The following is a 25,325-nucleotide window of genomic DNA, read 5'->3' on the forward strand; positions in this document are numbered from 1 at the left end:
ATTAAATTGGGGAGTAAAATAATTATTTTTATTTCTTCCTTTGAGCGCCATTTGGAGTTAAACCAATTTCCAATATTCCTCCATAACCTTAACTAACTGAACACAATGCATAATTTATAGGTAATTTGACAGCTGCTACAATGCTTAGCACATTTTAGTGTCATTTGTTTCTTGGAATTCTTTGCATAAATGATATTCTAAGAGTCAAAGCTTTCTTTTTGTTCTTAATTTTTCCTTCCTCTAAGGTTTTAATTTTGCATGAAATTTGACATTAAATCTATAAAGATTCTTGTTCCAAGATTAGATCTAGATTCTTGGTCAATGATAACATTTGTAAGAACAGGGACTCTGTTGATTTTGCTCAGCAATGTACTCCTGGTACCTAGCATCTTATCTGGCACCTAATAGCTTGCCCAATGTATAGTTGACTAATGACATATGTAAAGTATACAGCACAAAATTGTCTTTAAGAATCTTAAATATTTACACTATGGACTAATATGTCTATCTCTAGAGATATATTCTAGGAAGGAAATCTGATCAATGCAGACATTTACCTACAAAGATGTTCATGGGATTGTTTTTTATAATAAAGTTTGGAAATGGTGAATGTTAAATGATCAACAATGAATTTGTTTAAATAATTATGGAACATCTACATAATAGATTGTCATAAAGTCATTAAAACACATTTTCAAAGAATATTAGAAACGTATACAAAACAGTGCTAAGTGAATAAAACAACATAGAACTGTATATTTAGTATGATACTAATTTTGGCATATGGCATATAGGTGAAGGAAAAACTGGAAAGAAAAATACTAATATTTTTCAGTAGTTGTCTTTGGTTAGTGAGAACTACCACATCACATGGGTTGGAGGCACCTTGAAATCAGTACCAAGCTGTTTCAGCTACGTATTTCTATAGCTTAGCTCAGTGCTTGTGAATTGTGGTACTCAACAATTAATGAATTAGAATAGCACACTTAAAAATAATGAGAATTCTTAATCCTGCATGGCCCTTTTCACTAATTTTTCATTGGTCACGTATTCTAAAACTTCATGTATCATCTCAAGTTTCTGCTTGCAAAACAGGGGGTGGGCCATACCCTCCAAGGGCACTCTAGGGACTGGAAATGGCAGAGGCACCTCAAGGACTTTTCATTGTCTCCTTTGAATGCCTGCAGACTGTGCTGACAAAGTGTGTTGTGGAATCTGTGCCTTAGCTGCTTGAATTGAACCCAACATGCAGCATCCACAGCAGAGTGTGTGTGTTTTTGTTTGATTTGAAATAGAAATATTTCCATTCACTCTTGGTGGGAGATTGTCAAACACAAGGCACTAAACATACTGCATTACCTATTATACCATGGCTACATTTTGGCTACTTAAGGATGATTTGGGGATATGTTCTCACTCTATTTTTTTTTTTTTAATTACCCATTGGCTGCCAATATCTGATCCTGGGTTGACTATGCATGACTCCAGCAGTGGTTACTGTGGGGCCTGGGCTTCCTGGGCCATTCAATTATAGGATCATGTATTAGTCTGTTTTCACGCTCCTGATAAAGACATATGTGAGACCGGGTAATTTATAAAGAACAAGAGGTTTAATGGACTCACAGTGCCACGTGGCTGGGGAGGCCTCACAATCATGGTGGAAGGTGAAAGGTGCGTCTTACATTGGCGGTAGGCAAGAGAGAGAATAAGGACCAAGCACAAGGGGTTTCCCCTTATTAAACCATCGGATCTCGTGAGACTTACTCACAATCACAAGAACAGTATGGGGGAAACTGCCCCCATGGTTCAATGATCTCCCACCGGGTCCCTCCCACAACATGCGAGAATTATGGGAGCTACAATTCAAGATGAGATTTGGGTGGGGACACAGCCAAACCATATCACAAGTCCTCCGGCCTGAGAGCCCTAGAGGTCCTCTGGCAGAAATGATGCAGAGGACTTTGGGAAAGTAGGGAATGTGTTCCTGGTTCCTCAGCAGAGGGTCACTCTTACCTGTAATCACTCTCAGATAAGATCTTCTAAGATTGGCTGATATTCCTGTGGCCACCCAGGAAGGAGAGATTCTCCTTCAGCATCGCAAGTCAAGGAATGGGCATGGATGCAGCAGCAGAGACAAGGCGACCCCACAGACCACAGAGGGCACAAGCCACACCGTCTCCTTGAAAGAGATGGTGGTGGTTGTGGTGAGTCCTCTTGGAATCTAAGAAAATAATAACAGGAAGACAGAAAGCTCTAAATTAAGGAGGTGCCCCAATCCTTCTTCCACCTCAAAGCTACACTTCCAGTGTTTCACTGAGTGTGATCTGCCTCTGCCATTCATTTTTCTTCATTAAAATCCCTTTGCCAAGCTTTAATTCCCTCGCTCCAAGCCCTTTGTGCTCTCTTGCCTGAGGTAAGCCAGGGGTTTGGACCCAGGAAAATGCTCAGAGTTAAATGCCCAGGGGTAGCCAAGGCATTGTTTCCAGGGTCAGGCACTGGAGCTGCAGGGTCACCAGGCTTCAGGGACCGCAATAACCAAGAATGGGCAGAAATGCAGAAGCCCCCATTCATTTTTTAAACATCACATTAGCCTCCCAGGTTTTTGTTTGGAACCAGGGAAATGAGAGTGCCTTAGCAAAGGTGGAGCTTGAGAGTCCTACCAGTCTGGCAGAATGAGGGCTGGAAACGAGCTCTTGAAACCAAAGTCTTCATAACAGTTCTATGCGCCATTCCTTTCACAACCCAGTTTGTGGTGCAAAATTCATACCCATTGTACTCACACCCTCCGGGGTTGTGGGGAGTGTACCGATAACAAACTTGGGCTTCCCAAAGACTTTAGGGACAAATTCCAAATGACATCAATGAATATGGGAGTCAAAGACTCCCATAAAGCAAGAAGTTTTTTGTCTTCCAGCAGATAACAGCAAAGTATTAATCTTAGCATTGGCGAAATACCTTCTGTCACTGTCAGCTGCCTCAGTTTTCTGTTACCCCTAAATGCCATTCGTGGTTTTATATTCTACCAAGTGTGTGTCTCTTTACATAATTAACAACTTCTGCAGTGGTTAATGGATAAGGAGAAAGCTCTCTAAGGAGGCAATCTTAATTCATCCCACGTCTGCTACAGGAAGACACGCGCTTCTGTGCCAAGCGTAGACATGATATGATGGGAGATTTACACACGGCCTTTATAGAGTAATTTACTAGCAAACTTGGGTGTATATTATTGTAAACTGCTGTATACCATGTGATTACAAGATTAAGAAAGAAGGAGTGAATTGCTAATCTTGTCAGTCCAACTGTTTTCTTTCTTGATAACATTTGCGTTATTACACTTTGGGTGATGAAAGACTGTAATTGGCTGTTGACACTGATTGAAGGAAGGAGACGTGGCTTTTTCAAAAAAGAGAATTAATTAGCTTGGTGAGGAGGGTAACAATTCAATCTACAGCTCTCACAGCTGCAAAACAGAAGTGAACTGTCAAAGAGTGTTTTCATCTCTTTCTTTCCCACCTGTTTTTCTCCTTTTGATGACATCTTTTCCTAGATTTAACACATTTAAAATGGGCTCACCAAAGAAAGAGGTGTGTGGGGTGGGGGGAGCTGAGGAGCCTTTAGAAGAAAAACAGAGAATGTAGCTTTCAGGATTCACAGCAGAAATACTGTAAATGTGAGTGTGTTCTATTTGCATGTGTTTAAGCAATGTTTAAGGAAGACGTCACAGACAGATTAAGCTCAGCCAAATCTCTTTATGCCACTCAAGTTGTTTTAAACCAGTAACGAACACCTGAGACCTCGTTGCTTGTCTGGCAGTCGGAAAAGGATAATCTAGGTAAGTTGACAAATCCTGGTTTACTTGGTTGAGTCTCCGTGGAGGCTGATTGTATGATTAATGAAAACTTGCTGTCCTACAAGATACAGCTATGCTTGAACTGCAACCCGTTCAATATGGCACCTTTTCACCCACAAGAAACCCCAGGTCCAAGAGTTAGGAGGCAGAAGTGAATGGCTTCTCGTTGTTACCCATAATAACCCCTTGCAAAATTTTTATTTCTGATCCCCACAACTTCAAGTGCTGCTGGTCTAGAAGTTTTAGTTCTCAAGGAAGGAACGCTGTCATCAAGGAGTACAACAAAGGTTTAGTTGAGGAAAGAGTTGAGACTGCCACCTGGTCACATTTGCCTTTGTATGCCCCTGAAGCAGTAGGCAAGAAAGACAATGACTACAGTTGCTGGGGGAATTGATCCTGGTTATCAAGGGGAAACAGAGTTCCTGCTACATCAAGCAGATAAGGAATATGTGAAACTCAAGGTATTCCCTGTGTACCTTTCTTAGTACTTACATGTCCAGTGATAAAAGTTAATGAACACCACCACCAGTGTAGGCAGGAAAGGGAATCAAGGTTTTGGTCCTTCCACAAGGTGAAGACCCATGACCGGCAGTGGAGCTGGCAGAGGGCAAAGGGAATACAGACTGAGGAGTGGAGTATGGCCTCATGCACGATTGCTAACATAAGGACTATAACCCTGCATATCTTACTCTTTGCATTGTTACATACATATTAGTATATTACCATTAGTGAATTGATTTTATAGAAGATGTGTGGTTAGCTTTTGATTTTTGGCTTTAGGTTCACAGGATTATCAAAGGGGAACTGCCAACTGAACTAGAAATGGATATGGAGACTTAAGGGACTTTGAGTCTCCATTTTGGGAAAGAATGATAGCATGTTCATTTGCATGAAGGACAGTCACATCATATTAGGAGCATGCTGTTGTTGCTCTCATTATTTTTGTCTGGAAGTTAAACATTATTGTTGAATAGTCCACCACGGGGGTGGACTGTGCTGGATTGCCAGTTGCCAAGTCAGCTGTATTTCCCCATTCATTTCTCCCCTGTACCAGAGGGGCTGGGAGTCTTCGAATCTACATTTCCCATAATCTTTGCTGGCAGCTTTCTGGGATTCCTCTAATGACAGTTACTCGAGGTTTGGAAAGCGGAAGTGAAGCAGAAGGCGGAAGTGAAGCAGCAGGCATCGGATTGTTCCTCTGGCAAGTGGGCTTTTGCAGATGTGCCATTTTACAGTGGCTTCCACTTGTTTTCCTTGACAACTTCCTTGAATGACTGACCCAGCCCCAATGTGCCTATCTCCTGTGAAAAATAAACCATCAGATTGGGACTGGTTTGAGTTTCCATTACATGCAATTAAACATAATCCTGATAAAATCTGCATAAAAGAGATGACAGCTAGTGTTCATTTTCTGACAAAATTACGCATGCAAACACATGCAAACACATCTGTAGAGACAAATGTTTTCTAGAACTAAAAACTGAGCCATAATACAACATTGATCCTTTTTTGAGCAGGGGATATTAGGCAATCCGGTGGATAATGGCTGAAGTATTAAACTCCATTTGTGTCAAAGATACTGAATCATTGAAAATGAAAACTCGTGTAATGATCCTTGCATAATGGTTGAAGGTTTATTATCAAAGGATAATTCAAGGATGGCATTTATCCAGGTAGGTGAGATAACAGAATTTAAATGTTTTCTGGGACAGAACTTGGAGAAACTGAAAGACCAGTTAATATATACATTAAATATTCTGCAAATTACACCTACTTAAGTAGCATTGATTGATATTTTGATTCAATTACCTTTTTCTATTCTGTATATTTATTATTGCTGATTAACCTGAAACTCATATGCTACAGATACCAGAGAAAATGGGTACGTTTTGACGTGAACGTTTGAGAAGCAGAATGGCTTCAGAGTCCTGTTTTGCTGCTAACTTCCTGGATTTTATTTTCTTCTTGCTGGTTGATACGGCTTGGCAATGTGTTCTCACCCAATCGCATGTTTAATCGTAATTCCCATATGTCAGGGGAGGGACCTGGTGGGGGGATTAGATCATGGGGGCAGATTTCCTCCTTGATGTTCTCATGATAGTGAGTTCTCGCATGATCTAATGGTTTAAAAGAGTGTGGCACTTCCCCTTCCCTCTCTTTCTCCTGCCACCATGTGAAGAAGGTGCTTGCTTCCCCTTTGCCTTCTGCCATGATTGTAAGTTTCCTGAGGTCTCCCAGTCCATGCTTCCTATTAAGCCTGTTGAGCCAGTGGAAGTGAGTCAATGAAACCTCTTTCCTTCATAAATTTACCCAGTCTCAGGTAGTTCTTTACAGCAGTGTGAAAACAGACTAATACACTTGTACTACAGAACAGATCTAAGTTCTTAGAGAGGAAACAGGACATGAATTCAGACACATGATGACATAACAGACTCAAGACATTGATGACATTTAGCATATAAAAATCTACACCAAGCAGGAACACACAGGGCAAAGGGAGACTGTAGTCTCGTTACTGAGATTTTCGAGGAGGCATAATGCAGGGATTTAACAGTATGCATTCTGAAATCAGATTTCATGGGCTCAAATCCCAGCTCCAAAATATAAGAGTAATTGAGGCAAGTTAGGAAGCTCATCTGAGCCTCAGATTCCTTATCTGTAAAATGAGGATAATTTTCTTGTCAATGATTTTTCACGAGGACTAAATAAAGTGTCTTGCATGTAGTAAATATATGTTTACTATTTTTACTATGTCACTCCATTTAATGGCTGGAATGGAACCTATTATTTTAACAATGCTAAAGATTCTGGGAAATCGATTCAGATTTATGGCCTTCTAGAAAGGAGCGTTTCATGCAGTAAACTTCATTCAAAGCTATTACAGGAAATAATAAAACTCCAGTAATTATAATCATAAGCTCCCTTGGCTTTAGAATGCATCCGTACATCATGGGGTCACATGTAAAAATGGGCCATATGCTAATTCCTTGAAGTGCTGATTAAGAAACAATCAGATACTAAAATAATTTTAATGATGAGATAATTTTATTAATCTGCAGATAAAGAACATTACTGAAAAGGTCTATTAACAAACACCTGCATAGCCAGATGTGCTTCGTTTTTCCTTTTAAAGAGAAATTTTGACATAAACACACATTCAACTTATTGACATGTATTCATTTCTTATGGCTGCCTGATATGGTTCGGCTGTGTCCCCACCCAAAGCTCATCTTGAATTGTAATAATCCCCACGTGTCAAGTGCGGGACCAGGTGGAAATAATTGAATCATGGGGCCGGTTTCCCCCAGGCTGTTCTCATGCTAGTGAGTGAGTTCTCACGAGATCTGATGGTTTTATAAGTGCCTGGTATTTCCCCTGCTTGTACTTCTCCTTCCTGTTGCCATGTGAAAAAGGATGTGTTTGCTTCCCTTCCGCCATGATTTCAAGTTTCCTGAGGCCTCCTCAGCCATGCGGAACAGTGGGTCAGTTAAACCTCTTTCCTTTATAAACTACCCAGGACTGGGTATCTCTTTATTAGCAGCGTGAGAATGAATTAATGCATTGCTCGAATGCTGAATGTAAGATAGGGACAAAGAAATTGGATCTTTGCTGACACCCACCTATGTGCTTGGAGCCTTTATTGATGAGGGACATCTCAGCCTGAGATACCACTGCATTATCTGCAATTGTGTTTTGCTGCTAGCACCAGAATCACAGAGTTCTGTGTAGAAGTCTCCTCCAGTAACGAGATGTTACAATTTGCTAAAGAGTTGACCTAAACCATAATTTAGTCCCCCAGAAGGTTCTTTACCTTTTTGTAGGCCTGTGGTTCATAACATCTTAGAGTTCAACACACTCTAAGGCCTAAATCACTTGAGAGTGAAAGGGCTTCAGAAGCAGTGAGACCATTCCTGCGTGTAATGACAGGCCCAGGGCTGTTTAAGAACATCCAGCCTGATGTCCTGATAAAAGAGTAATGCCATTTTTAAAGAGATGAATTTTAACTATGCTATATTTAGTGCAAAATTTCTCATTTGTGTTTCTTTTTGTGTTCTGTACCTGGGGGCTACTGCGTAACATGATTAAAAGTAGGCTGGGTGTGGTAAACTGCATAGAAGAGTTGCTTTCCACCTGAGCTTTATTTAAAAGCAACATATCAAAGACAGAGCTGGTCACTGCAGCTTACAAAAGTCAGTGTATGTCTATCAAGACAAAGAGGTTTTGAGAGATTTGCTATAGAATGTACTGCCACAAACCTCTAAAACTTCCAAAAGTAGGCTGATCCTCTTTAAACTAACTTCTGGTGCAGAAACCAGCCTGAGAAGTGGTTTATTACTGATCCAGCTGTGAGGCATTAGGAAGACAGGTTGCTGACAATCGTTTGTAGTAAAATATGCCACCACCACTATACAAGGTAAAAATTGGAGAGCTTTTGAAACTGCACACAGGCACTTCAAAGGTAATGGTGATTGGAAACACCTGCAAGAAATTTATCACTTTTATTAAGAAACAATGATGTGCAATTCAAGATAAACCCCAGATGTCTGATGAGTTGTTTCAGAAGGTAAAAAATGGCTCTCTGTAAGAAATAATGGCAAAAAGACTCATTCAGTTTGGCAAAACATTTTATTCACGAAATCTCCCGTTCCTCCTTAACTCTCTGCTCAAATAACTCTTAAGGCTGGAAGCCGATGTTTGATATTTACACAGCTCAAAATCTGAATACCCACTAATGTCTCGTAGCTGTTCTGCGTACTCTCAGCTTTCTACTCCCTCCTCCCCCATCTTTGTTCTTAAAACCTAATGGTAATACTGTATGAAGAGCCCAGAGGGGATGAATAAAATCCCCGCCGTCCCTCCCCACCACATAATTTGTTAGGAAATCCTACTTCTAAAATCATCGTCTTTTTTTGGAGAATGAGGCCATTCTCTGGAATGAAAGCAACTGGCACAGAAATGACTGGCAATCGCAAGTGATACACAAAGGCATTTTTATTGCGCTGGGGAATAACCACTGCTGCTCTCTTTGGTTCACAAGAGTGCTCTATGCATTTCAAAAGATATCAGTAAGTCAATGTGCCAAAGAAATTATTACAACTTCTTAGAAAGTATCAGTATTTCTGCTTTTCTTTTTTCACGTATCTCTGGCTCCCTTGCAACTTGCCTCACTTGATTAAAATTGACAAATTTTGGTAGGACGGTTAGCAATTTAAGTAGGTAAGGCTCAGGGGAGGTGTCTCAGTATGATACTGAGATCAGACCGACAGACAGTGATCTCCAGGCATCAGCTTCAGCTGCTACAAGCTAACTGTACCAGCTATGGAGATGTAAGGGTGGGGCTGGTCACCCCACACAGCCTACTTCAAAAACTTTTAAGAATCTTTAATTTTCTATTAGGGACCTCCTTGCACTTTCTTCCTGAGCATCAAATATGTAAGGTGCTAACTACATAATGCTCTTCCCCTCTACCACCAGGCAATCCAGAGAGCCAAAAGTGAGGTAGCAGGCTGCACACTGAGCAATTGCTGGTGTGCCTCCTCCCAACAGTCATTCTTCCTTCTCTTGCGTGGAATGTTAGGAATGTTTCCTCTTATTTGCTTTCTTGCCAACCAGCTGATAAGAGTGGGAAAAGGTATCAGGAACCCTCAGGTTTCCCAAAAACTTGAGGGAAGAAGAGATCTTGGCAAGCATTCATTTATTCACGTAACATAAGCCAGACACTACGCCAGGGGCTGGCGCTACAGAAATGACTGAGACATGATCCCTGGCCCCTCCCATCCCTGGAATGTCTACTAGGAAGAAGCTGCTAGAAAAAGACAACATGCTACTTTAAAGCCAAGAGGGGCCAGTCTCCCATTCCAGCTTGGTACACATTGAACACATTTGAGGCTTATGACTAGTTCTTTTACTTACAAATATTGTTTAGACACATTTTCAAATGTCACACCAATCAATAATAATAAGGAATGGATTTTATCTATATTGACAGTTCTTTCAGCCTTAAGAGTGAACTGCCACAGGTAAGATTCAATCACATTTTTCAGGAGAAAGCTATTGAGACCAATATGCTTTGGTCATCTAATAAGGGTGGAATGACTTATAATGCTATTTACTCCAGGCAAAGAGAAACAAAATACAACAGACATAGGATCTTGATTTCAACGTGGTTCTCCTCCATGTGCATTTCTCTGTTTAGGTCAATGCCAACTGGTCCACCAATGAACATGTCCACTGGCCCTGAGCTAACTCATTGGTTTATAATTATTCCTGACCTAAGGTGTTTTACTTCCCCTCTCCATAGGTATCCGGCACTGCTGAGTGAAGCCGGTTAATGGGAAGGTAAAAATAGCAAAATAAGAAAAGTATTGTTTCCCAAATAGAGAAGGGAATGGTGGTAGAGATTCTCAAATAGAGAAGGGAATGGTGGTAGAGATTCTCAAATAGAGAAGGGAATGGTGGTAGAGATTCTCAGCCTCCATTTTGAGCTGTAACAGAATAAACAAACATTTCCACATTAACCCTTCACATTCATCCTCATCTACAGATACAGCATTCACACATTCTGCCAGATATTCTCACTATTATAAATGTACCCCCCAATATCAATGCTTGTAAGAATGTATAACAAAATACATGCTGTGCAGATATAAATACTCTGTAAAAATCCACAAAAACATCCAGGGGCCCCAAAGAAGAGAGGCATAAACAGATACAAGATGATAGGTCTTTCTTAGCAGAAAACACTGCAAGTAAAGAAACTGGAGTGAAGAAAGTGGGGGAAGGAGTTCGGAAGTGAAATAGAGGAAAGCTGCTCAGGAGATGACTGCGGGATATTTATTAGAATCCTTGAAAAACATCACGCCATCTTTCCAGAAGAAGAGAATAGGTTTACTGTGGGTGGCACAGACCAATTCAGCTTTCATGGTCTTCCACCGTAGCACTGACCAAATCAAAATACTGCAGCATTTCACTGTGGTTAACAGGACGGAAAGGAGGAAAAAACGAAAAACAAAGTATTTGGATTTGTCTAAATACTTGAGAACTTGATATAAATGTATCAAGTACATTACAGTTGTTTTAGATGGACGAAAAAGAAAACAATCAAAAATAAATGACTAATAAACATGAAAAAGATAACATGTTTCTAATATGACAATAGAGTTTTGGCCAAAGATATGTAGACATTAAGCTAATACAATTCAAATATCCACCATCTTCTGTTACCTTATCTGTTACACTGTCGAGTTGTTCAGCAGGCACACAGGTGCACATACACATACACTGTATTTTCTGGCTAGTGTCCTTTGCTATTTGATTTTTGCTCTAGCATAGAGTTTTGGATGTCTTAAAGACTAAACTCTTTGTAAACAAACTATGTCTTCACCTCTGAAGCATAAAATTACATGGTCTTGACCCAGAGAAAGAGGAGAGACATCCAGTAGACATTTCTCTTCCAGTTAGGTAGGAGTCTGATCTTCTGCAAAATAGTTTATCTGTCCTTTTAATAAAGGTTGAAAAAATGTCCACCCTGGATTGAAAAATCAGTTAACCAAGGGGAACGAATTTTTTTTTTAAAGAGTAGTTTTAAAAAGTATTAACTGGTGTCCATTAGACATATTTCCTTATATTCAGCTACTAGAGAAAAACCAGTTCCCAGGGGATTTGGGGCTTTCTGCTTCTATATATGGTCATCTTGTGTGAGTGTTCTAATCTATTCCCTGCCCATACATAGCCTCCTATTCATAAGACTGGCTGAGGTATTCACGCCGAGATGAACACACATGCTCTAAGACCAGAAGCTAAAACCTAATGGGCCCAAGTACTGTCTGTGAACATCAACACATACCCAATGGTGAAAACTTGTAATGTTTTCATCAGCATAAAATGGCTGATACTACGTATGTGAGGCTGCATCCTATTAAGAGTTCAGAGATTCCAGATACGTAGCAATCAAGTCGCCTCTAGGGACAGGTTCTTCTATTAAATGATAAGAAAAAAGTAGCTTTTGTTGCTTTTAAGAGGTTATTTAACACTTGGATATTTCTAGCACCGTCAATTCTGAGGAACTCTATATATTTCAAAGCAAGTGGCTTTTGATCCTATGAATGGGTTCACTTCTAATTCAGCATCTTTCAGAAGAGCCCATTACTGGCTCTAGAAAGCTGTCAATGTCCAGAGCAACACATTATTACTCTGTAAACTCAGTGATTTAGGTGGAGAAATAACATCCACACTTTAAATAACAAAAACCCAAGGCAGCTTAAATGACTTCTCCAAGCGACCTGGTGACTCTAGGACATTTATCTTCACTGCTGTTGCTCAAATCCAGCAGAGAATGGCTCTGGACAGTGGAATAAACATACCACACCATGGAAAGAGCCCAGCAGACCTGGAGAGCCACGTCTCAGTTTAAGAACACAATGTGCGCACCACACACACACACACACACACTTTTTGTCTATAGGCAAAAAGAGAACTGGCCGGTGAGTTCAGCTGCTTACAGTGTAGCATGTACTGGTATGTAAGGTTCCAGCTAAGTAAAGCAAAGGGATGTGAAAGTGCAGCCACTTCCGTGCCTTTTGATCACACACAGACTACACAAGAGCACACACAAGCTACGCATATGACAGCAACAGCGTTCCTCCTACTCAAGATTGTGCTGTGAGAGGAAAACTGGACCTCTGAAATGATTAGCAAAGAGAGGCATTTTCCACATACAATAAAGCACATCTAACCATGCTCAATACCCATCGAGAATGGTAAGATACCTTATAGGACAATAACAACTTCCAATTGTAGTTGAGGTTTGACCTGATTTACACATCACACACTGCAGATCTCCATTTATGCATTCCCCTGACTGGTCGTGACTCTATCAGAGTCACTGGGCAGAGGGGAATCTCCTGGTGGTGAAGCCTTATCCTCCCACTCGAGACCCACCCTTCTGCCCTGTGAGTGCCCAGCTGGGACAACAGGGACAGCCATGGCTCTTGCGGTGCTGAGCAGGGCCATCCTGCCGTCACCACTGTGGCCTAGGTAATGGGCTTCAGGGGTGCCCAGTCCTTAACAACCTTTTTATTATTATTTTTTTTTTTGAGATAGAGTCTCGCTCTGTTGCCCAGGTGGGAATGCAGTAGCGCAACCTCAGCTCACTGCAACCTTCATCTCCCAGGTTCAAGTGATTCTGCTGCCTCAGCCTCCCAAGTAGCTGGGATTACAGGCATGCACCACCACACCCAGCTAATTTTTGTATTTTTAGTAGAGTTGGGGTTTCACCACATTGGCCAGATTGGTCTTGAACTCCTGACCTCAAGTGATACACCCACCTCAGCCTCCCAAAGGGCTGGGATTACAGGCGTGAGCCACCGTGCCTGGCACAACCTTTCTTTGTTATGAACACTGTGTCTGCTGTGAGATGTGCTGTAGGGCTGCCCTAATCACAGAAAGCAACGGATAGAAGCATCTGACTTTTGCATAGGGAAAAAAAAGCAAAATGTGGGAAAGAGGAGTCCCACTAGTCTTGCTCCAGTGTCACTGGGAATCAGCTCAGGGGAACATCTGTTTCCTTCCCAAAACACTGGAGGAAGTCCAGCCCTGCTGTTACTGGTGTCTCAGTTTACTTGGCCACTCCTGGTGATGGTGGTGCCTGCAGCATCTGACTGACCGTGAGGTGCTGCTGAAGAAGGAAAAGGTGATGGGAGACAAAAGGGATAAGGCCACAGGATGACAATGACTGCTGTAGCAGAGATGCACTAGAACAGCAAGAGAAGGGACAATCTTTTCCAAGACCATGGATCGTAAGCCTGTTGTTCAGGAGACTCAGAATTCAAAAAACAATAATACTGAATATGTCGGTGAACAAAACAGAAATAAATGAATGGGCTGTTCAATAGTTCAGAACTGTTCTTTTTTCTCTTTTAGGGCTGAGGGGTTTCTATTCAGTCTACATGTGTCAGTCTGAGCGATGTGAGAAGTCCCCTCCTCCTGAAGATCTCCTGTTGCATGGCTGGCTCAGCACCGCGGGTAGCTCGGCATTAACAAAAGCGAAACGGTGGTCAGACCTTCACAGGGTCCCTCCCTCATGACGACACTGGTCTACATACTCCAGGCAGGCCTCAGTTCTTCTTGCTGCCCTTCTGAGGCTCACTTTTTGTGGTCCCTAGGTTGTTCCACACCTCTGTGTACATTAAAGTCCCAATGAAGACAAACAAGGTGCCCAGCCAGTGCCACAGGGTGAAGGGGTTCTGGAAGTACAAGATGGAAAAGATGAGGCTCACAAATTTGCGTAGGGTCACGACGAGCGTGACGGTGAGGGAGGCACATTCCGTGGTGAGGATGAACACACCCCGGATGCACACGTACCTGGAGGAGTGGAGTCAAGGTAGTTTTCTGTAGACTGTACTTGGGGATCAGTGAGAGAACCTTCTGGCATGGTCCCTGGTTTAACTTCTCATATTCTAAGAAAACATGAAGGTCCGCTACGGCAGCTCTGAGGCTCCTCCTGGGTAGAACCTGCAGAACAACTCCTGTCCTGCCGTTCCATTTATGGGTACCAATGAGAAACCGCCTAAAAATCCCCAATTATTCTTATGTTGGAGTCTTCCTATGGTTACAATGACAGGCACCTCCAAGGTAATGACAGAGGGTGACGCTCTTGGTAAGGGTGATCCCATTCACCTTTATTTATCTTGCCTCCAGCCCTTCTATCCCCTCCTCCAGAAAGGGACTCTATGGCAAATCTAGGAGCTGACTTCAGAGGAATGGGGTCAATCTCGATTCGTTTCACTATTTCAAAGACATAATTATTTTTATAATGAAAGTAAGGTCATTCGAAATAACCATTTTAAAAAACGAAAATTTGATTACTTTGAAATTTCTTTTTTTTTTTGAGAGAGGGTCTTGTTCTGTTACCCAGGCTGGAGTGCAGTGGAGTGATCAAGCTTACTGCAGCCTCAATCTCCTGGGCTTGAGTGATCCTCCCACCTCAGCCTCCTAAGTAGCTGGTAATTTGAAATTTCTTTCAGGACTTTGCAGCAGCTTGTGATCACTGGAAATATCTTAGGACACCAAAAAAATCACAGGTAAAAATCACAGATGATTTATGCTATACAGTAGTTTTTTCTTTGTTTGTTTTTTGAGATGGAGTCTCGCTCTGTCGTCCAGGCTGGAGTGCAATGGCATGATCTCAGCTCACTGCAACCTCCACCTCTCGGGTTCAAGCGATCCTCCTGCCTCAGCCTATGGAGTAGCTGGGATTACAGGCACCCATCATCATGCCTGGCTAACCTTTGTATTTTTGTAGAGATGGGATTTCACCATGTTGGCCAGGCTGGTCTCAAACTCCTGACCTCAAGTGATCTGCCCACCTCGGCCTCCTAAAGTGCTGGGATTACAGGCGTGAGCCACCGCACCTGCCACTATCAATCAATGGACTCCTACGCTTCCACTCAGAGCACTTCCTCCTGCTGCCCTGTACCTTACTGACCTACTGCACCACTAGCATCTCTTCTGCCCTCTACAAGGAGTTCCCTGAATGGGTCTCTGTCTCCAGCTTACTGCAGAATAAATCCAGCGAAAATCAGATTCAAGTCAACACACTGTTAGAAGAAAAGAATGACCATTCCTATGCCAAAAGAACCTGACGATGACATAAGGGTGACGGCAGAGTCCAAAGGATACTGAGTGATGATGTTCATGAGGAGGTAGAACCACATGATGGGCAGGGTCACTCCGATGACTGGAATTTCATATAACTCTGTAGAGGTTACAAGAGGATATAGCCATATCGCTTTTTCACAGCTGAATTTCTCATATTTTGAACAGGGTAAAACAGACCGAACATAATAGGAACAGCAATATTGTCTTCCTTGCAAATAGAATTGGATCACGCATCACTTTACTTGCCTTGACTCCAGTCTATAGCAGCCACTAAAGTCATTAAATTGGTTTCTTAAAACAAATAATAGTTTTAATTTTTAAGGAAGTGCTTTACCATTTGCCTGAATAGTACCTCACTTTACAAAGAAAGACTGTGAAGCACAGAAAAGTTGAAAATGATAAAATGATATAGACAGCCTTAACTACTCGACACAAGAGGAAAGGCGGCTAGTAACTAAATACCGTTTGGGAATATGTTCAATCACACTAGTGATTACAGAATTCCAAAGTAAATAAGACTGTACCATTTTATAGCTACAAATTAGCTATTCAAATTAGCAATTCAAAATTTATTTATTTATTTTTGAGACAGAGTCTCACTCTGTCATCCAGGCCTGGAGTGCAGTGGTGTGATCTCAGCTTACTGCAACCTCTGCCTCCCAGGTTCAAGTGATCCTTGTGCCTCAGCCTCCCAAGTAGCTGGGACTACAGGCGCACACCACCACACCTGGCTAATTTTTGTATTTTTAGTAGAGACGGGGTTTCGCCATGTTGGCCAGGCTGGTCTTGAACTCCTGACTTCAAGTGATTCGCCTGCCTTGGCCTTCCAAAGTGCTGGGAATACAGGCTTGAGCCACTGCACCTAGCCAATTCAAAATGTATAAATAATATCTTAATCTGGCTAGTTGGTAATGGAACTGGCAGCCACAGGTTGGTGGCAGTATAACTTGGTGTCATTCTTTAAAAAATCAATTTCATAATCCTTATTAAGGGTCTATAAAAGTATTCCTACCCATCCTTCAGAATTAATCCTAGTTTAATTCAAAGGAAGAAAAAGGTTCTGCACTCATTCAAGTACTATACATAATAACTCTGAATCAAAAGCCCAATGATGGTGCAATGGCTACATAAACAAAGGCACTTTCATCAGAGGAGGCATTGTACATTTGATAAAAACAAAAATCATAGAGATTATAAAGCCACATAAAAAACTCTGAAAAAAAGTAAAAAACAAATATAAAATTATATCCACACAAGGATTACAGCTATGTAAGAATCTCTGTAAACAGACATGGTCTAGAAGAAAATCAATAAAAATAAAACTGGCAGATGTCTAGGTTGATGGAACTGTGAATAACTTTAAATATATTCTTATGTTAGTTTTAGGCCAGGAGTAGTGGCTCACGCCTGTAATCCTAGCACTTAGGGAGGCCAAGGCAGGAGGATCCCTTGGGACCAGGAGCTCGAGACCAATCTACCAATGTGGTAGACAGGACCTCCCTGTCTCTATTAAAAGACACATACATGCACACACTCTCGCTCTTATGTTCGCTTTATATAATGACACTTGCACAGTAAATTTGTGGGAGGAAATAAAATATCTAAGATGAAATAGAATACAGACATAGAAATCCTCAACGGCTCAGTTTTTTGTATTACTAAATTGTTTTCATGTTTTGAATTATACAGCATAATTTAAGAAATTCTGATACAATGATGCTGAGATCTGGTAAGAAATATTAATTTTCTTTCACCAATAAAATGTCTCATACATACATACACACGCATACACATAAAGACTAATTTTTGAAACTTGGTTCTGGATTAGTGGGCAATGCCAATAATCTGGTATTCTATTGTCTTTGATATACTTAGCAAGTATTGAAATGAAAAGGAAGTTAACAAACGTGATTACTTTTTAATAACTTCAGAGATACACTGAATCTCTGAAGGAAAGAGACAATGAATATCACTTAAAATATTTTGACAGATATTTAGCTCTCTTGGAAAATTCACGGATCTCAGACACTTAATCTCAAGGAAAGCAAGAGAAGGAAAATGTATCTTTAACTTGGAAATGATTCTGAAGAAGTTGAAGGCAGATTCGGTAAAACATTTTATCATTAATACCTAGCCCTGTGATTTTTAGAAGCAGCATTCTAACAACTAAATCAATCACATGGAATTTGACAACATTTTTATTTCAATAGCCCTTTGCTATGTGGGACTTCTGAGAGATCTTAAAAACTGTTGTGTTAATATGAAGAAATGATTATTTGAGTAATTCAGAGCCTTATAAACTCTTATAAACACACTACCTTCACATTTTTTGGGGGATGGGGCAAATGGGAGAGGCAACACTATAAATGCAGAGAATAGTCATAACTTCACAATTCATGCTCAGATAGCGAACAAATGTTTACGAGCACCTACTGTCATTCTACAAAATGCACTTAAGCATTTGAGGTGTGTGCAACATAAAGCCTTGATTTTAAAAATGTTTTATTTGTTCCTTGTGCGTTCGATGTGTCTATATTATACTCTGTTAGTAGATAATCAGATCATATAAGTGATCCCTTTCAAGTTAACTGACAATCTATAGCTAATTTATTAACTGGCCACTTTAAAAAGTAACAGCTAACTTACACTAAATGCTTGAAACTAATTTTGCTTATTCATCTGCTGCCTATCTCATCTGTAACTAGGAGAAAAACCTTGTCATCATTGAGCTCCCCTCTTGCTCTGCTCCATGGCAGCTTGGGCTGGATCTGTGAGCAGCTCTGCCTTTCATGGCAGAAGGATAAACAGCAGTTGAGAGAGCTGGACGGCTGCCCAACTTCGCAGGGCTCCAATCTCTGCAGTGTGCTATAAGTATTCATTTGCATTCTCAAAACATCAAACATTTCACATTCAAATGCAAACACACAAATTCCAAAGCAAAATGGAAAACTCAAAGATATTCTTTTACTTCATTCGTAAATAATTGAGAAACCCCTGTAAAAGCTTTTGCTGCTGCAATGACTGGAAGGCGGAATGGAGACATTTTCGAAAGGAACACATGATTTGAATAGGATTATGAAAAAGGCCGAGGTCAAGTCAAGAGTAAAATTGAGACTCTGCCTCAGAAACTGTCAGGTAATTCTACTGTCTAACCCCAAACTCACCAGACTTATTGAATAGAACTGCATGGTCATAAATATCAGAAGCCAAGAAGACGAAACCAGGAAGTGGAAGGGCGTGCTATGGAAAGAAACAGGTCACATAAATGTAAGTGCAAAAACATTACAGAATAATTAGAGTAGCTTTACAATGATTAAAAGTTGTACAGGTTGTTTGACAGCAATACAAAGAAAAGCAAGTTAGACTTAAGTTAAATGTATACAGTGCTTCTTGACCACTTCACATTGTATGGCAGGATATTAACTCCCAAATTATGATTCTTGCCCTTATAGGGTCTGAGGGCCATCACAGACAAAGCAAACAATGGAGCCAGCATCCTTTCCTCAACAACAGGGAATGGAGAAATTTAAACACATAGTCTTTCTGCACAAAAGGATTTGCTAAATATGCAGACACAATTTAATTCGCTTTGATTGATCGTGATCATCTCACGTAGTGAACTGTGACTCAGAACCCACCAGAGCATCCCATCAAAACTGCTTCAGTCTGTGGGTCTCAAAGCCATCTACCAATAATACACCTTCAACCACATCAGAAGAATGTTAATAGTTCACTTGAAGTAACATTTTACAACTTAGGAATTTTCATGTTCCCAGCTTCAAGAAATTGCTTACATTATAAAACAAAGCCTCCTTGGAGTGTTTCCCAAATCGTTTGTAGAGAGTCTCTTGGAATATACCCATCCTTGCTGACATCAGAAGAGCAAAAGTCAGTGCCCCAATACCTAAAAAACAAACATCAGGTTACAAGATGTCTGCATTTGTTCATTTCCAGATGTTTTTCTTGAAGAACATTATTGTTTAAAGTCCTGCAAATATTACAAACTAATTGTAGAACGTGTACAAAACTGTAAAAAGAAAGAAAAATACATTACCATCTAGTCCTTTACAGCTTTCTACATCTCCTTATACATTCATTTATGTAAATTTTTTTACACTAAGACAGGATCAGATTGCATACGGAAGTTTATATCTTGCTTTTTTCACGAGCTTTTGCCTGGACTTTTCCTTCAAATCAGTCATTAAAATTTTTTCAAAAGAATGCTTTCAATGACTATGATATGGATGTAGCATACTTAAATGTAGGAGAATGGTTATTTCCAATTATTTCATTATTAAAATCAATGTGCATCCTTGTATACAAATCTTTAAACAAATGTTGATATATTTTAGGATAAACCCTCATAAGTGGAATTACTGAGTCAAAGGCTGTGGACATTTAAAAAATACAATACACAATATTTTTCCATAAATGCTGTGTCCATTTATACCCAAACTATTTTTATTATATAAAAACAGTTGTCTTACTGTACCCTCAGCAGCCATGAGATAACCATTTATCATCTTGCCAGTATGATAGGCCAACATAAAAACGTATTGCATTTGGGTTTCAATTTGCATTTCTCTGATTACTAGACTGGTGAGGCTGAACCTAAAATTATTGGGTACTACTATTTCCCCCATGAACTATATTGTTCATATCCTTCGCAAATTTTTCTCATGGAGTATTTTTCTAATAGCACATAAGGATCTTTCTGTTACAAATAGCAACAAGGGATAAAGTTTCAAAGCCAAGAAGCAAGGAGAGCACAGTTCTTTCACTGCTATTTCTCTTCCACTTGGTCAGTCTCAATCTGTTACTGTTATCATTGAAAGCCCCTGGAACGAGTCTCACCTCCATACCAAAAAATGTGAGAACAAAGCTCTACAGGAGCTGCCTATTTAATTCCAGAAAGAGATCCTTGTATTTTTAAAAATTCCCCAGGAGATTCTGATGATCAGTCAGGTTTGGGAACACTGCCATATGGAACAGCTAACCTCTGAAGAAAATAAGTCTTTAGAAGTGAGTCCCTCGGAAATTTAAAGAGCCAATTACTCTATCGTGCCCTCTTGCAGAAGCTTCAACTCGGCAGACAGATCGTGAAGAGACAGATGACATTCAAAGGGTGTGATGTGCAAGTAGACACACACTTTTCTTTCTACACCAAGAAAAACGTGGATCCATGTTGTAGAACATACTGCCACGAATGTGAGGGCATTTTCTTTTTTTCATTTCTTGAACGCTAAGGTTCAGAGAAATATGATCCCAGGTGCCTCTTTTCCATGGCATAATTTGTTTAGCTGAAGCTTCTTGCCAAGAAACATTTCTCTTAGGAGAAAACTCAGCAAACACAACTGCAGAGGCAATTAGCTTTATTATAATTATTGTACTTGCCTAGTAACCACCACACAAATGCCTGGAATCCGTCATTCTCACTCAAGCTGGACTGGGAAGTCTAGGAAGTAAGAAAATAAACTAGGTACAGAGAGCAGAACTATGTGCAAGGTGCCAACATATAAGGGAAACATTTATGTTACCCATTTCCCTCCCCTCTTTCAAAATCTTTGTATTACAAAAATATTTGAATTTTATTAATTGCCTGGTAACTGGGCCCCAATAGCAAGTAGGGAACATAAAATGATTTGTGAGCTTCTTACCACCTGCTTTGCTGACATAAAAGTGCAAATAAATATCCCCACAGACACCAGGGCAATGGAGGTATATTTGAATACACTGTATCTGCAAAAAAAAAAAAAAAAAAAAAAAAAAAAAAGAGAGAGAGAAACACCTTAGGAAAGCACAGATATGAATTTCCCAGTGATATTTACAGTCAGATGGTGCATGAAAGTACAAATCACTAAAATATGACAGACAGGATTACTTTCCAGCAGAGTCCACGGAAGTATGCATGTGAATGAATCAGGATACTGACTGGTTTCTAACCAACACTTTTCCTTAGTACTGGTTAGTCTGTCTCCAACACTTTGTTGACCAATCGATTATTTCATCAGGAGACAAAAACAGAAATAGACCAGATGTGATGTTGCATTCTGCTCTCAAGAGTCCAAATGAAAGCCTGACCCAGTCCTTACTAGGATCTGTTGCTTTTCCTGTCTTTAGGGGGCCCAAATCTGTGTCCTAAGACACACTATGCAAGTGGAAGAACAGGCTATCAGGTGCAAGCACAGGATTCAATACTCAGAAAATAATCCAATCATCCATTCTCTGGGGGAGGCTTGTTTTTTTTAAATCTCTGAATGACTTAACGTTGTTTTAAAATGTTGGCATAGTTGGATAAGGGGAAGGATATTCAGATTATAGAACTATGGGCAGTAATAACAGTAGCATTTCACATTAGCTAGTATCATTAGCACCCTCTCAGATTCTTGGTGATCAAGCAAAAGGCCTCAGGCAAGGATTAAAAGAAATTAAGAAGATGAACCATCCCACGTTTTCTACTCAAATACATAGTATTGTCCTGGTCACAGTACCTCATAAAAGGCCAGCAGAACTAGCGAATAAGCAGAGAAAGGGACTAAAAGGGCCAAGAGGACCACGCTAGAGAGCGGTTGGGGAGGAAGCAGGTACGAGCGGAGGTATGGTAAAAAACAATGAAACTCTTCAGTCTGGGACCATGCTGAAGAGGTTTACAACTGAGGCCAAAAATAATAATAAAGGCATGGGGAAGGTGAATATAAATTTGATCTTCAAATCCTGGAATGAGAGCACACTATGAACTTGAGGGGCTTCTACCCAAGGTAAAAGGAGATGAGAAGTTACTAATTCACTCTATTGGAAAGTTAACTTACGGAAATTCCTGCTCAATGGGAAAGAGATACACACAGAAAAGAGAGTCAAAAGGCTTAGATAGATGCAAGATGACGCACTCAGAACAAGTTCTTTTTTTTTTTTTTTTTTTTTTTTTGAGACAGTGTCTCGCTCTGTCGCCCAGGCTGGGGTGCAGTGGCACAATCTCGGCTCACTGCAAGCTCCGCCTCCCGGGTTCACACCATTCTCCTGCCTCAGCCTCTCCGAGTAGCTGGGACTACAGGCGCCCACCACCACGCCCGGCTAATTTTTTGTATTTTTTAGTAGAGACGGGGTTTCACCGTGGTCTCGATCTCCTGACCTCGTGATCCGCCCACCTCGGCCTCCCAAAGTGCTGGGATTACAAGCGTGAGCCACCGCGCCCGGCCCAGAACAAGTTCTTAAGGGCAACAGATGCTTGAGAAAGACCCCTAACATTATGGGGCAATATCAGGAGAATACAATTCCTCTTATAATATGTTCTTTTGTATCCTTGTTATGAGCCAGAATCAAAGGTTGGGAAAGAGCACAGGCCTGTCCCAAGGCGAATTCCACACTATAAGAAGCATGGTGATCACTTCAAATGTAATAAACCTGACCATCATATGTATATATGTTTAAATGCAGAGAACCAAGAAGAAAATCAACTACAGTAGTACTTTTCAGGGAATTCATAAGCCTCAGAAGATAAAGGGTCCATGATACGGAGCCTAGCAGGACAGGACAATTGTTCTTTTTATGACACAGCCCTTAATACTTAAAAACTCTAGGTTCTCACATTCTGAATTTACAGCTACTTTCCAAGCATGTATAGAGAGCTTGGGGCTGGATATCAAATACGTTGAAACGTTGCCATCAACTTGTATAATTTTGGTCTTAACAGTGACCTTTCCCGATAAATTTCCCAAACTGTATGTGTTTGGGTGAAGGTCTCACCTCCATATCAAAAATGGGGTGAAGCTCATAAAAGTACATTTATACTTTCATAAAAGTACATTTACTTCTAGAACATGAAAGAGATACTTGTCTTTCCTGATTTTTTTTTTTTTAAGCAGAGACTTGAGATAATAAAGGGAAATTCTTGATGAAGGTAGGGTTTCTCCCAAAGCACTCCAGGCAGTGAAACTCAGAATGAAGGTGACAGACAAATACTTTGAAAAAGCATCCCAGGTACTTCTGGTATTTCCTGCTCCTGTCCCAAAGAGAGCCATTGGCGATGCTCACAAAGAACAGTCCTGAACCTTTCATTCCATTTTCTTGGCTATTTGGGCCTTTTTAGGAATTTCCTTTTTAATATGTACAACCATTCCTTAGTTTGCTATGCTGTACTGATAAGCATCTTCTAGGGCAGAAGTGTCCCATGGAATTTCTGAGATGTTAGAAATGTTCCACATCTGGGCTCTCCAACGTGGTCACCACCAGCCCCGTGAGTCTACTGAGCACTGAAAATGTGACTAGGAGTTTGAGACCAGCCTGGACAACATGGCGAAACCCAATCTCTACCAAAAACACAAAAAAATTAGCCAGGCATGGTGGCACATGCCTTTGGTCCCAGCTATTTGGGAGGCTGAGGTGGGAGGATCACCTGAACCTGGGAGGTGGAGGCTGCAGTGAGCCGAGATTGCACCACTGTATACCAACCAGGATGACAGAGTGAGACCTCGTCTCCAAAAAAAAAGAAAAAAAAAAATGTATGTGACTAATGAAAGGAGACACTAAATATTTAATTTTCTTTAATTCTGAAAAATGTAAATGTAAGTAGTCACATGTGGTTAGTGGTGACCATACTGCACAGTGAAGCTCTCTATCATCTTTGTAAGTTGGCTTCGCAGGTTAGTATGACACTAAAATTCAGTGATGCCAAGAGCTATTCAGTTCTACACAGAGACACCACAGGTGTGACCTCTTACCTGGTCAGCTGCTTCAGGACATTGCATGATTGGGCCTCATTGGTAAAGAACTAAGAAAAGACGTAGATGGCCAGAAGCAAACTTATCACTACTTTGAGACAAGGAATCCAGATGACTAGCTTATGGACAGCGGCTCAGGGTATCATTTCCATACACAAAATATAGAAGTGTATTGTTTACCTTTTCTTCAAAATGATAATTCCTAGAATCATGTTGGCAATTAGAGAACCCTGCAAAAGGAGACAACAGTAACAGAGAGGTTTAGTGCACTAGGAAAAAAACAATGTAATTCGAGATGAATAGGAACATGGGCAAGGGGAAAAAACATGGAATGAAGGAGGCTAGGATGAATAATTAGTAAGATTTAGTTGTTCTTATGATGGCAAAAGTATAAACCATAAAAATCTTTTATGATGGCCGGGCGTGGTGGCTCACGCCCATAATCCCAGCACTTTGGGAAGCTGAGGTGGGCGGATCACCTGAGGTCAGGAGTTTGAGACCAGCCTGGCCAACATGGTGAAACTCTGTCTCTACTAAAAAATACGAAACTTAGCTGGGCGTGGTGGCAAGCACCTGTAATTCCAGCTACTTCGGAGGCTGAGGCAGGAGAATCCCTTGAACCCGGGAGGTGGAGGTTGCAGTGAGCCAAGATGGCGCCATTGCACCTCCAGCCTGGGCAACAAGAGTGAAACTCCGTCTCCAAAAATATACGTATATATATATATATTAAAAAAACCTTTTAAAGATGACAATGAGAATAAAAAGGATCAATTCTCAATATAGTCATTATCAGCCCTCCTTATAGGCATGTTTTGCATCCCATGAATACTGTATTTTCATATTTGTTCGAAAAAAATTCGCATATATGTGGACCTACGCAGTTTAAACCCATGTTGTTCAAGGGTCAACTGTAATTGCTCAGTGCTGAAGCCAGGGCTAGCAGGAATAAATGATATCATAGACTTATTTTTGTCAAAATTTCCATCACCTAATTTATAAGAGCTTCTAATAGGCTTCTCCCTATTACCTGCACCTTCCACCCTCGACCATTTTTTTTTTTCCCTCAGACGGAGTTTTGCTCTTGTTGCCCAGGCTGGAGT

General features: G+C 40.7%; 2 protein-coding genes across 3 annotated transcripts in view; one reads left to right on the forward strand and one right to left on the reverse strand.

The window, feature by feature from the left end:
- The window catches only part of LRGUK (leucine rich repeats and guanylate kinase domain containing), a 157,178-nt gene extending 153,369 nt beyond the window's left edge, over positions 1–3,809 (forward strand). Inside the window, exon 20 of the mRNA XM_058426871.1 lies at positions 3,701–3,809. Coding sequence (XP_058282854.1) covers positions 3,701–3,780 — 80 coding nt within the window. The 3' untranslated portion in view covers positions 3,781–3,809. The remainder of the gene's footprint in view (positions 1–3,700) is intronic.
- Positions 3,810–4,172: 363 nt separating this feature from the next.
- Positions 4,173–25,325, reverse strand: part of SLC35B4 (solute carrier family 35 member B4) — a 32,405-nt gene continuing 11,252 nt past the window's right edge. Inside the window, exons 4-10 of one of the 2 annotated variants that reach the window (XM_032761778.2) lie at positions 24,406–24,455; positions 21,166–21,247; positions 20,903–20,963; positions 19,303–19,412; positions 18,673–18,748; positions 15,530–15,605; positions 9,529–14,212 (exon numbers count right to left, since the gene is read on the reverse strand). In XM_032761778.2, coding sequence (XP_032617669.1) covers positions 13,966–14,212; positions 15,530–15,605; positions 18,673–18,748; positions 19,303–19,412; positions 20,903–20,963; positions 21,166–21,247; positions 24,406–24,455 — 702 coding nt within the window. In that variant the 3' untranslated portion in view covers positions 9,529–13,965. Of the gene's footprint in view, positions 5,152–9,528; positions 14,213–15,529; positions 15,606–18,672; positions 18,749–19,302; positions 19,413–20,902; positions 20,964–21,165; positions 21,248–24,405; positions 24,456–25,325 lie in introns of those variants that run through there. The other variant, XM_032761785.2, reaches the window with a different exon arrangement.

This window comes from Hylobates moloch, unplaced genomic scaffold, assembly GCF_009828535.3.
Source record: "Hylobates moloch isolate HMO894 unplaced genomic scaffold, HMol_V3 SCAFFOLD_1, whole genome shotgun sequence".
Taxonomy (NCBI): Eukaryota; Metazoa; Chordata; class Mammalia; order Primates; family Hylobatidae; genus Hylobates; species Hylobates moloch.